General features: G+C 64.4%; 1 protein-coding gene across 1 annotated transcript; it reads right to left on the bottom strand.

Annotated features, from left to right (window-relative positions):
* Positions 1-941: 941 nt before the first annotated feature.
* On the bottom strand, positions 942-11,969 carry USP36 (ubiquitin specific peptidase 36). Its single transcript, XM_064522883.1, has 20 exons — positions 11,863-11,969; positions 11,357-11,597; positions 11,074-11,277; positions 10,141-10,251; positions 9,726-9,828; positions 8,863-8,930; positions 8,303-8,373; positions 7,779-7,861; positions 7,328-7,439; positions 6,882-7,022; positions 6,461-6,561; positions 6,004-6,139; positions 5,061-5,756; positions 4,181-4,311; positions 2,883-3,401; positions 2,364-2,530; positions 1,724-1,876; positions 1,362-1,477; positions 1,135-1,268; positions 942-1,060 (listed from the first exon to the last, which is right to left on the bottom strand). The coding sequence occupies exons 1-19, from the start codon at positions 11,863-11,865 to the stop codon at positions 1,137-1,139; spliced, it is 3,288 nt and encodes a 1,095-aa protein (XP_064378953.1). The 5' UTR covers positions 11,866-11,969; the 3' UTR covers positions 942-1,060; positions 1,135-1,136.
* Between the last annotated feature and the right edge of the window lie 474 nt (positions 11,970-12,443).

Raw genomic sequence — 12,443 nt, 5'->3', positions numbered from 1 at the left:
TGGAGCAGGGGGGCACAGGGAGGGCAGGGCCCAGCCCACCCGTGCAAGACGAAGGGCTGCACTGCACCTCGGGGGGGGGGGGGGGCGGGCAGCGCTGGGCCTGTGCACGGTGCTGCACCAGGCCGTCAGCAAGGGGAGGGCAGAGCTTGGGGCACCAGCCCAGCAGCAGCAAACTGCCCCCATCCTGCTCCCAAATCCCAGGACGGTAGGGGCAAGCCCTGCCCCCCCCCCCTTGCCCCCCAGCCCCAGGAGGGCTAGGCAGGCTGGAGCATCCTGGTGCAGTGCACTGTGCCGGACAGAGCAGCACGGGGACACGCAGGGGCGGGTTTGGAGCATCCCTTGGCAAGAAGCAGCTCCAGCACCGGGGAATGGCCCGGGAGGGAGGAACAGCACCGGGGAAGGGCCCGGGAGGGAGGAACAGCAGCCCCCGTGCTGCAAGCCAGAGCCGGGGTCCCACTCCCCCCCCCCCCGGCAAGCAGCTGCCACCGCTCACCTGAGTGAGCAGGGACGAGGTGCAGGCACTTTCCCCTACAGCCCCCCGCCTCGAACCCCGGGATGAGCACAGCCGGAGAAGGGCTGCCGCAACAGCAGCAGGGGCAGGAGAGGGAGCGGCCCGTCCTACCCTCCCTCTGCCCGCACAAGGCTCCAGCACGGGCAGCTGGCAAGGACGGAGGAGCTCCGGCAGCTCCGAGCTGGGGCAGGCACACAGAGGAACTGCCGGGGCAGCCGGGCACAGCCGTACCCGGGGGAGAGCCCTGGCCCCAGGCAGGGAGGAGGGTGCCCCGCACCCCGGGAACGCCACAGGCTCTTCCCCAGCTACTGCCGAGGGTAAGAAGAGGCGGGGGGAGGCTCCCCCGTACCGCAGGAGCCCTGGGGGTCGGCGAGGATAGCGTTCCCAAAGAGGGGAACACAAAAGGCTTCAAACACTCCAACCACGCGGCTCAGGCCTGGCACAGTATATGGCTCCAAGGAACACCGCTCCAAGGAACACCGCTCCTCGCATGGTCCTCGACCCAGGACTGCTCCACTCGCTGCTGACCGCAGGATGCAGCCCTTTCCCCTGGGATGGAAGGAGCAGCATTAGCACCCAGAAAACATTCCTGCCCTCCTCCCAGCCCCTGTGGGGCCACTCACCCTCAGAGCCGGTAGCTCAGACTGGCCACCTTGGCAGGATGCGTCACAGACCAGAAGCTGCGCTTGCTCTGCAGCTGCTGGAAAGTGTTGAAATGTCTCCTCCGCTCCCGCTTCAGCTTTTTACACTTTTTCACCTGTGCGGAGGCAGGAGGACTCTCAGGGTCAGGAAACCAAGCACTCCCTGCCCTCCCCTGCCAGTCCGATCCCTGAACGCAGCCAGCACTCACCCTTCCCCTGTCAAACTCCTCGTCCCATTCATCAATGACCGTCTCATTGCGGGCCCAAGTTGCGTCCCGAACAGCGTCCTGGCTGACAGCCGAGATCTCACCGTCCCAGGTCAAAACTACAGAGCAGAGTCATCAGCAGAGACCACGGGGCAGTGCCCCTCCTCCATATTCCTGTTCCACCACCCCCCGGCTGAGCAGGACCCACAAACCCAGGCTAGAAAGGCTGCTGGAGTCTGCGATTCCACAGCACCTCCAAGAGCCCCTTGGCCGGTGCCTCTGGGGAGGCTCTGCCCCATGTCGGGGCTCAGGGCAGCGGGGAGCATCATCCCGCCAGCCTGCTCGCCCACCCCGGCGGGCGTTACCTTGTTTTCCGTAAGCCTTGTCCAAGGAGTTCCTGAGCAGTTCCTCCACCACGTTGGACTCTTCCTGGCTCCCGTGTCCGGGCTCTGGGCTCAGGGCAGTCGAGCAGTGCTTGTACCCGTCTTTGGCCTGGCTGTCCCAGCCACACGTTGCCACTGCAGAAACGGGAGCGGGTGAGGACAAGTTGGAGGGAGCAGAGGGATTTTCCCTGCTGTGCAATCCCCTAAAGGGATCTCATCCCGAGATACTGTCAGGCATCAAAAGAGATCTTTAAGCTCCAAGCCCAGACCAATGGCACAGGGCGTCTGGGCAAACTGGCCTGTGCTAGGCAGTGGGACTGGGGGTGGATCTTCCCCCCCAGAGAGGGGCCCATGGCCGTGAGCTCGGAGACGCAGACACCCTCACCCAGAGCTCAGCCCGGCAATGCTCCTGCGATGCCAGAAACACCACGCGGGGCTTGCAGAAGAGTGGCTGAGGGCAGGGGTCGAGGAGACAGGCACCGACAGGTAATTTGGGGGACTGGCAGCCGCAGGACCCGGACGCCGGTGCTCCGGCTGGCTCCGCAGGCAGACGAGCGGCCTGGCAGCAGCAGGGGCCGTGCGGCGGGGGGGAGCACCGGGGCAGGGAGGTGCCGCGCCGTACCTGGAGCGCCGTCTCCGGCATGGGAGCCGTTCGCAGCGGGCTGCTCCGCAGCTGGGCTGCTGAGGCTTTCCCTCCGCTTGCGCTTCCGGTGCTCGCTCTCTCCGGCCCCGGTGTCCGAGCTCGGCTGCTGCTTTGCCCTCCAGGGCTCCGTTTCAGCTCTCCTGAAGCTAGAGAAATCAGCAGGGGTTAACTTGGCCCAGGCAGACCAGAGGCAGGCTGGAGTCTGACCTCGTGACGGGGCAATGCAAGGCACCCGGTCTCTGTGGGAAGGGCCCAGGGAAAGCCACAGCCCAGCAGCATCCCTGCCGCGCTGCACACGGGGAGGGCAGCAGAGCCAAGGGGACGGGTGAGACCTCCAGCACGCCAGCGCTTCGGCCGGCATCGCTGCCTGCTGGAGCAAGGCCTGTCCCGCCAGAGACAGGAGCCAGCTGACCGCAGACCCAGCTCAGCACCCCGAGGGCAGCCCGACTTCACACAACCAAGCTGTTCAGGCACTCGAGTGCCCGCCTGGCCCCTCACCTGCCCGAGGGCAGCACCCCAAAGCTGCGCTCTTCTGTCTCCTGTGCTCTCCTCTTTTTCTTTCTCTTCTTGAGGGGGGAGATGGGCTCCGTGCTGGGGAAACGGCTGGGGTCCAGTGCTTGCTGCTTGGGCCTGCTCTCCGGATCCTGACTGCCCAGCCCCTCCCTGCCACCGCTGGGAGCTTTGACTGCTGTCCCCTTCCCTGCAGGGGACACCGAGCCCTCCTGAGCCAGATGCTTCCTCTTCCTTGGGGGGCTGGAGAGTTCATCCTTGCCATTCACAGCCAGAGCACGTGGGCTACCCTCGGCTTCACGATGTTGCTTTCGCTGCTTCTTTTTGGAGGAACCAGGGATGACCTGGCCGGGCCCCTTCTCCCGGCTGTAGGGAGAAAGGTGGTGCGAAGAGCAGGGAGTGGAGCCGTTGGTCAGGGGGGTGGCTGGGAGCCGAGGGGCTGAGTCGAGGATGAAGCTGAAGGCAGGCTTTTCGGGATTTGGCGGTTTGAGAGCAGATGAGGGCAGCCTGGAGGACAGGAAAAGAGGCTGACATGATCTGAAGGCCAGACGAGGGGTGGGAGTCCCTTCTCTTCCTCCCCATCCCGCAGGGCATGACCGCAGCACCCAGCTGGTACCATCTCAGCCAGGCAGCCAGGAAATCAGTGTCAGAGCCTGCTCTTAGGGCAGCGGCTGCAGGCACATGCAGTGGCCCCGCATCTGCCCCATGCCAGCGATGCAAAGCACCACACGCTCCCCACGCCAGATGGGGAAAGAACAAATGCTGCTGCTGCACAGCAAGAAGACCAGGAAGGGCAGGACAGAGAGGGGCTGCTCACAGAGCATGAAGCATTTCACAGAACAGAGCCCCAGGAGACCGGCCCAGACGCCGGGGTCCAGGTGCTGCCAGCAGAGCATGTTACCTCCTGGTGCGGTGCCAGCCCAGCCCAGCCGGTCATCCAGGAGACCTTGCCCAGCAGGCACTGAACTGCCCCCCCCGAATCCAGTCACCACCCTGCCAGAACGGCATCTGGACCAGGCTGGTGCCCCCTGATCCCATGGGACGTTAGAACAGGGTCAGACCCTGCACAGCATCCTCCCCACCCCCTGTCCACAGTCGGGGGGACTGCACTGCCTCTGGGATCCAGAGGAAGCCCTCCCTGCCAGCCCAGGGGAAAAGGAGAACCGGCTGATCAAGTCATCCCCCTGAGCCAGCTGCGATGCCGGACAGCTGCCTCATGGACTGCACCAGGGCTGCTACCAGCTTTGCTGCAGCGCGGGAGCCTCGGAGCTACTCGTGCCGCTTACCTGGGCTTGCCGAAAGGCCAGGGAGAGGTGGAGTCGGGGTGGGTGGTGGTCGTGGGGTAGGTGTGGTCGGCAGATTGTGGGTGAGGTTGTGCGCGGCGGTCACTTCCGCTCGCCTTCCGCGGGGTGCTGCCCTGCAGTTATCGACATAAATAAAAACTTGGTGGTCTAAAGAAAGAGGTTTCCGTGAGCCAAGAGGAGAAAATAAAAAGGGGAGCCCAGAGAATGGGGAGGGGAACAGACACAGAGGGGGAGAGGGAAGTGGGGATGGTAGAAGAAGAATCAGAAGTGTTTTCAGTTAGAAGCACAAAGGAAAAAAGGAAGGAAGGAAGTTTAAAGAACAGAAGTCCTAGAGCACAGTCCTGGGGCAGACCTGGCTCCGCAGCTGCGTGGCAGCGCCCGGAAGGCCAGTCCCACACCACGTGCGGGATTCCCACACCCCCCCGGCTGGGAAGAGCAGCAATGCCGCAATTTTCCTGCTACAGCTCACCCCCTCCCACTCACCCGAGGGGACACGCGCTGCATGGCTGTGGCCTGCGCTACACTGAAAAGGCTAGCGACCCCCCCCCCCCGCAGGGACTGGCACAGCAAACACTCAGAGTCCTGAGCGGGAAAGCAAGAGCCACGTGTCCTGCATCACTCAGGGATGCAAACAGCCCTGGGAGCAAGAGGGAGGGTGACCAGCAGCAGGGCTCTGACCCCACACCCCTGCCCAGAGGGAGGGCAGGACTCTGCCACAACCTCGCGGTCGAGGGGCCCTCGCAGCCCACCGCTGGCACAGGAAGATACCCGGCACTGTCACTGCACCTGCCCCGGAGCACGAGCACATCCTGAGAGGACACGAGGCACCCAGTGAAATCTCGGGGGAGAAGCCCAGACTTACCTTTTTGGCAGACAGTGCCGGTTTCTTGGCCGGTGGCGGTGACATGGTGCTGCTCAGTTCCAAAGCTGGGTTGCTCAATAAGGAAGATTTCGACTTTGCCAGCTTGGAGTCTTCAGGGCCAGCCGGACTGGTGTCGTGGTCAGCAGGGAGGTCTGCGCCATAGTCCGTTTCCTGAGAGATGCAGAGGCCGCTGGCTCCGTTCTTGGCCTTCTGAGACGCTTTGGCCGGCTCTCCCGCTCTGCCGTGCGCTGGGCTAGCAGAGCTGCTGCTGCAGGAGACCCTCTCCGGGGTCTCGGCGCTCCCCCCTCCGCCCCGGGGCTCCTGGCTGGGCGCGGGCCGTTGCAGCAGCCGGGGTGAGGTGGGCAGCTCCTTGCCCTCCCAGGAGCGCTGCCGGGGGAGCTCAGCTTTGGCCCCGCTTGCACTGTTGGCATCACAGAAGCCCTGAACTGCTCTGGGCGGAAGAGGCTGCTGAGGGGAGGAGAGCGGCTTCTTGGGCTTCCGGGCTACGTCATCTGGAAGCGCTGCCGCTGTGTGAATGGATTTGGTGGCCAGCTTGGGTGAAGGGGACCCAGCGGGCAGCTTTGGCTGAGCGGTTCCATTCTGCAGCTTCGGCGCAGTCCCGAACGCGCTCCGGGCCACGGGGACTCCTATCTCCTCCGGCCCCTGCAGCTTCTTCCCTTGCGGCGTGTCTGGTCGCTAGACAAAGGAAAGAGAAGTTCATCCAGGAGAGCAGTCAGCGAGCTGAGCGGGACAGAACACCAGCTCTCCTCCCCTTCCCCACGACCTGCATGGAATGCATGGCGCAGCAGGATCCTTCCAGCAGACCATTCTCCTTCCCACTGCACCCAACGGATCTCCCTTTATGAGGCTACAGCCCATCTCCCCTTGGCGAGCAGAGGGGCAGCAATCCAGACTTCTCAGAAGCATTGGCCAAGAGACTCACCCGACCCATCAGTGGCGAAGTCGTGGGCCCATTGGTCACAGTTTTCTTGCTGTGATCAGAGACACCAGCACGGCCAGGCAGGCTGGAGGCAGCTTTGGCAATGGGCCCTTCAGAGCTCTTCCTGGCGCTGGGGATCCTGGGGAAGGCAAAGAAATGCACGTATTAACTGGGAGAATTTGAGCAACTGGAAGGCCAGGTCTTGTCAGAGATACACAGAAGAAACAGGAGACAAACTCGGACAAGCTGCTGTCCCCCTGATCTACAGCAAAACCATGACAAGGGGCCAGACCTCTCCCCCAGCAACCCTCCTCCCAGCCAGGGCACGCAGACAAGCACTGGGGTTCCTTGGGCCAAGCTTCCTTCCCACCTCCAGGCACGTGCTACCAACCCTATCCCGAAACCCGACATGCTGAAGAGCAGCAGGCAGAGGGGGACAACGATGCAGGGCACCTCTCACCTCAAGTAGAACAGCACGTAGGCCTGCTGGTTGAGGACCACTTTGATGTTGCTGGAATGGACCAGGGAATCGTTCATTTGATACCACTGCCCGTTACTGGCCTGAGGAAGGAAAACAGTATGTGGTCAGGCTCTGTCCAGAAATCCTCCCGGTCTGAAGGACAGCTAGGGAGCTGCAGGAGCATCTGCTTTCAGCAGAGCTCCTCTCCCCAGAGCCCACAGGCAGCCAAGGGGAAGAAATGGGACTGTGCACCAGAAGACCACACTTCCTGCAGGGGCACAGGCTGTCATCCCCTGCCTACAGCTCCACAGCACCCGCATCTAAGCGCTTTCCTTTCCTTTCCGTGCACTGCAGGGACCCATGCGCGCCCATCGGCTCCCAGCCCAGAGAGGGCTGCGACCAGAGCACCCCGCGGCCTCACCTTCACGTAGCAGTAGTAGTGTCCCGCGTGGCAGCTGTAGCCCGAGTGCACCAGCACCGCATAGAGCCCGTACATGACAGGGTCCCCGTTATTCTGGGACATATAAGGACGGATGTTCAGGAACTCCGGGTACCCCACGTCCTGCAGAGACAGGATATCTCAAGCGCCTGCACAGAATCTGATTTACTTGCTAGAGCAGAGGCAGCTCCAGCTGTCCTACAAGTCCCATCTTCCCAGCAAGGGGCACGCAGCCTCTCCCCAGGCTGAAGAGATCAGTGAGAAAGATGCTGGGATGAGACACACTCCCACTGCAAGTCACTGCGGCCCCACAGCACAGCTGGTGAATGACTGCAGAGCTTGCGCAGGACCACTCCCCACCCTGCTCTGGACAGCAGTGTTTTGAGCAAGGGGCAGCCCCAGCTTTGGGCTGCTGAGCACTCACTCACCTTTGTGATCTTGCCTCCACTGAAGTTGGCGAAGCGCTTCAGCGAGAGCGTGAGGACGTTGGAGGCCCGGTGAATGGTGAAGCGTTTGCTAGCTGGCACCTTCTTCTTGCATCTGCATGGAAAGAGCTCATGCCACTACACCACCCAGATCACTGCCAGCCCTGGCCAAGGGGCGATCCCCGCGGAAGCGACTGTGCTGACACCAGGCACCACTCCAGGGCACCTGCTCACGCATGACCATGTTTGCTGGCCCTGACCCTCTCCACGAGTGGAGGAGTGAGCTGAAGAGCAAGAGGGGAAGGCTTCCGCGCAGGCTTCCCTAGCCCCACATCCCACGGTTCTGCTAGGGCAGCAGTGGACGGGCACAGCAGCCCCTCCACGTCACGGCAGGCTTTCCGCGTGCTTCCGCGCGCCCACGAGCCCCTTCCCACGTGCAGCCCCAGGCACTCACTTGGCACACATGTAGGCGTTCTCCCCGCTCAGCACATCCGACTTCACGAACAGCTCCAGCGCTCGCACTATGTTCGCGGCTTGCTGCAAAGACAGGAGAGGTCAGGGCACACGCGGGCTGCTCGCAGCACAGCCGGCTCCCTGCCCGGATGCTGGCCCCAAGAGACACGCTGCGGAGCAGGAGGACAGGGCCACAGGCCACATCAGACCCGTAAGCCCGATGCCAGCTGCGTGCTCGCCAGCATGCCGCAAGCTGGTGGAGAGGGACAGCTGGCCAAGGACAAGTGGCCCACTGACACCAAGGGCTTCGTTGGAGCAGTCATGGCCCACATGCAGGCAGCGGGCACTGCTCCGCCAGACAAAGAGGAGACAGCACGGCAACAGAAGCTGCTTCTCTCTTGCCTGCATTGTTCCTTGACACCGGCAGTTTACAAAGCCTTGAAACAGCAATAGCAGTGTTGCAGAAACATCCCCTGGCAAGAGCAGAGCTCTTGACCTCTCCCATCCCGAACCCTGCAGAAGTACCCTGATCTCCAGCGCCACGTCCAGGTAAGGGTCATAGGTGTCCGAGACACTCTTGCACACCGAACATTTCACTGCAACAGACACAGCAATGAGCACACCCTGGCACAGAGTATCCACTCCCACCATTTCCGCTGCTTTACTCCCATCCCATCACACCAGGAGGCAGCTGGAACGTTCCTCCTCTCCCCGGTTTGGGTCCCAGAGCATCGGCACCAAGATCTTGGCCGTGCATTCACAGCCTGACAAGGGGAAGAGCTAGCAATTCCCCTCTTTTACACTGGGAATGAAAGTGCTGCTAGATAGTTGCAAACATTGGTTTCTTCATGAGATGACAGTGAGCCCAGAACTCACAGCCAATAGCTTTTTGCACTGTCACAAGAGGGGTCAGACCCATAAGAGCTGCAACTGCGAAGAACTGCAGCTCCAGATAATTTACACATGCTTAGCAATTTTCCCAAAAGATTTTTTTAGTACAAGGCTCTCAGAGTACTACCAGCTGAGCTCCTGAAGTCAGAGACCCAGGAACCAGGAGCCAAAGAGAGTTTGCAGCCCACACTTACCTCGGGACCGCAGGTAGCCACCAAAGATCTGGTGAACCAGAGTCGTTGCCTGGGTCTGGCGATCCAACCTAGAGACAGAAGCACCGGATCTCACACTGTCCCTCTGCAACCTGCAGAGGACCAGGCCTTGGGCTGTGACACTAAGCAGGGGCCGCCACCACGCAGAGGAGGCCGATCGCCTGTCTCCCGGGTGCTCCGGGCTAGCTACCGAAGGAGGAACCACAGCAACCCAAAGGGACATGTGTAGGTTGAGATGGATCCAGGGACTGCAGCTCTCTGCCTATGCACTACAGTATTGCACCCTATGTGTTTTTCTTCCCAAGCACACCTGCTGCAGAGACGCTGGAAAGCTATAATTCATTTGCCACTCTGATTCTCCTGGCATCAGAGATCAAGAGGTGGCATCAGACTCCCTGACATGCACCTTTCATCTAGAAGGAGCAGCTACTCCTAGCTGGAGCTCACAGCTGAATGCTCAAGGCAGAGGAGAGGCAGGCTCCCAGGGACACCAGAGCTCACCCACAGCCACAAAACCAGGGTACAACTGCTAAAAACATGCCTGGATTGCTCAGCAATTGGGACAAGATCCAAATTCGTAATCGTCTCAGCATTTGGGGACAAGGCCGCAGCCATGCTGGAGCACAGCAGTCAAGGGAAGGCAGACACCAGCTCAGAGCTCCGTTACAGAGGAGCAGGCAGATGTTGGGTCCTGCACCCAAGGCCATGGAGCCGGTGCTTCCCTCAGGTCAGCCCGACGTGGCACACATTCGAACAGTCCCCTCCCGTGGACGCAGGGGGCTGGGGGGCCAGCAAGGGGACAAAAGGGGGAAGAGCAGAGAGAGCCTGGCAGGGGCCCCACATACTTGGTGCAGCCATTCAGGCAGGCCTTCTGCATGGCGTCAATGGTGTAGCGCAGGAACTCGTGCGCGTCCTCCTGGCTGCCAAAGCGGAAGTGTCGGGCAATCTCTGACGCGAGGAGAGAGGAGAGTCAGCCACGGCCTCAGCACTGGCTGCGGCAGGTGCAGACACCCCTCCCTCCCGCGGGCAGGAGCTCCAGGGCGCAGGCCCCGTCACCCCAAACCAGATGCCGGGCGGGTGCTGGCCGCGGGACAAGCCTCAGCACCGGCCGTGAAGTCACCAGCCCAGCCCCGAGCAGCACAGGGAATCCAGTGAGTCATCTCCCAAGGGCAGGACGTGCCCCAGCGTCAAAGGTTCAGCCCGGTGCGTTAGTCACGGCACCCAGGCGCTGCCTCGAGAGGAGAGGGGAGCCATCCTTACTCTTGAGGTCTCGGATGAAGGACACGGGCTTGATCGCATTGCCGCTGTTGGCAAAAGCCTGGATCATGTGATTCTGCATAACGCACATCATGCAAAAGCCTCCTTGGTGACCTGCAGCGGAGGGGAGAAGAGAGGACGTTGGGGACAAACCTAGGGGAGATGAAGGCAGCATGGGCAGAGGGAGCTCTTTGGCTAACCCAGCACAGCCATGCTTGGTTTTTCCAGGAACTCTGTGCTGCTGTACGGCACTGGGGACAAGAGCAGAGGATGCAGCGCAGAGGGGCAGCCCAGGTACCTACGGAGCAGCTCACGCTGCTCTGACTTGCACAGCCCAGGTCACAAGGCACAGAGTAAGTCCCCGCTATGGACAAGCCAGCGTCCACTTAGCTGGGGAACAGGCCACAGGTAACTCAGTGGAGGAGAGCACGGGCTGCGGCTGCAGGCCGACACTGCCAGAGCCCCACGGACGGGGCCACGAGCCCCCCGGGCTCGCAGCGCTGCCCGCCAGGACCCCGGCTCACCCCCCTTCACAGCACCCAGAGGCAGGACATCCCGCGCTGGGGCTCTGCCCGCTCCCCAGCCCTCTGCGCTGACCCTCGTGCACCGCCCCGGCAGCAAAGCGGGGATCTGCCGGCTCAGCCCCCGGGAGGCCGGAGAGCCCGCTGGGCTGCCGTCCCCGCTCCGAGCTGCTGCCACGGGAGACAAGGCTCTCCACAGGCGGGAGGCCTGCAAACGTCCCTACGGACGGGGAGAAGGAGCTACACACGGGGACGATCCATCGGGAGGGAAACGGGCAGGAAACGGTGCATCCGGACACCGGCGCGCTGGGTGCAACGGCCGCACGCGGCCGGAGATGCTCGGCGGCAGGGAAGGGGATGCCCGAGCGCTGCCCCCGCCCCGGCCCCTCCCGCCCGCGGGCAGAGCCCCACTCACAGGCGCGGCCGTGCTCCCGGGAGAGCAGGTAGTTGGCGAGCGGCGGCGTGTAGGTGAGGCACTGCAGCGTGGCGTTGAGGAAGCAGGTGTTGCCCAGGTTGTGGAGCCCGGCGCCGACGCGCTGCACCCGCTCCCACTTCACCGAGAGCCGCTCGCCGGGGAACAGCACCTTCTGCGGCGCCGGCACGCCGTCCCCCGCGCCGCCTGCGGGCGAGCCGCCGTGAGGGCCCCGCCCGGCCCCCGGCCCCCCGCCCCCCGCCCCGCCCGGCCCGGCCGCACCTACCCTGCCTGCCGGGGGGCCGCTCCTCGGGGCGCCCGGCGCCGTTCAGCAGCACGTACTTGTCGCGCAGCAGCTCGGGGCGGCCGCCGAGGCTCCTGGTGGCCGGCGCGAACTCGATGCGCTGCAGCAGCACCTTCCTGGCCGAGGCGGCCAGCAGCCGGCCCAGCTCCCCGTCCTCGGCGGGCTCGCGGCGCCCGGCCTTCAGCGCCTCCCGCAGCCGCTCCACCAGCGGCATGGCGCCGCGCTGCCGCCCCCCGCGCGCCGCGTGAGACCGGGGCCGCGCCGGGCGGGGGGGGCCAGCGGCTGCCCGGCCCCGGCCCCGGCCCCGCCGCCCGCCCCGGCCCGGCCCCGCCACGTGCGCCGCCGCCCCGCGACCTTGAGCGCCGCCGGGCCCAGCGCCGCCGCCCCGCTCCCCCCCGGCCCGGCCCGGTCCCCAGCCCGGTCCCGGCGGGCCCCCGCCGCCCCGCTCCCGCCCCCGCCCCCGCCCCCCCCGGCGCGGCCGCACTCACCATCCGGGGCTCCGCCGCCGCCGCGCACACGTGTCGCCGCCTTAAAGGGGAGGCGCGCGACCGGCTGCCGCCGACACAAAACCCTTCTGCGCCGGCGCGCTCCTCCCCTTTAAGGGGCGGGGCGAGTTATGGTCACGCCCCCTTCCGCTGACGCGCCACCTGTCCCCGTTACGTCACCTGGGCTCCGCCCACCTCCCCGCCCGCGCGCTCGGGGGCGGGGCTCGGGGCGCGTCCCGCGCCTGCGCGTGGCGGGTGGAGCCCCCTGCACCAGCCCTGACACCGCGCCCAGCGCGCGTCCCCGTGCGCGGCTCCCCCGGGACCCCCGTGCGCCGGCCCGCTGGGCCCTGCCGGGCCCGTGCACCAGCCCCTCTGCACAGCGCCCTTGGGACCCCTGTGCACCGTGCCACTAGGCCTGCCGGGACCCCCGTGCACCAGCCCCCTTGCACAGCCCCATGGGGACCCCCGTGTGCCGGCCCGCTAGGCCCTGCCGGGCCCGTGCACCAGCCCCTCTGCACAGCGCCCTTGGGACCCCTGTGCACCGTGCCACTAGGCCTGCCGGGACCCCCGCGCACCGGCCCCCT

This window comes from Dromaius novaehollandiae, chromosome 18, assembly GCF_036370855.1.
Source record: "Dromaius novaehollandiae isolate bDroNov1 chromosome 18, bDroNov1.hap1, whole genome shotgun sequence".
Classification (NCBI taxonomy): domain Eukaryota; kingdom Metazoa; phylum Chordata; class Aves; order Casuariiformes; family Dromaiidae; genus Dromaius; species Dromaius novaehollandiae.
The sequence above is the reverse complement of the archived record's forward strand: the minus strand, read 5'-3'. Positions and strand labels throughout refer to the sequence as shown.

Coding starts and splice junctions, on each gene's coding strand:
- USP36 (XM_064522883.1), bottom strand. Junction 5,757..6,003: donor CTTCGCCACTGATGGGTCGG/GTGAGTCTCTTG, acceptor TCCTTTGTCTAG/CGACCAGACACGCCGCAAGG. Junction 1,269..1,361: donor AGGAGTTTGACAGGGGAAGG/GTGAGTGCTGGC, acceptor GCCTCCGCACAG/GTGAAAAAGTGTAAAAAGCT.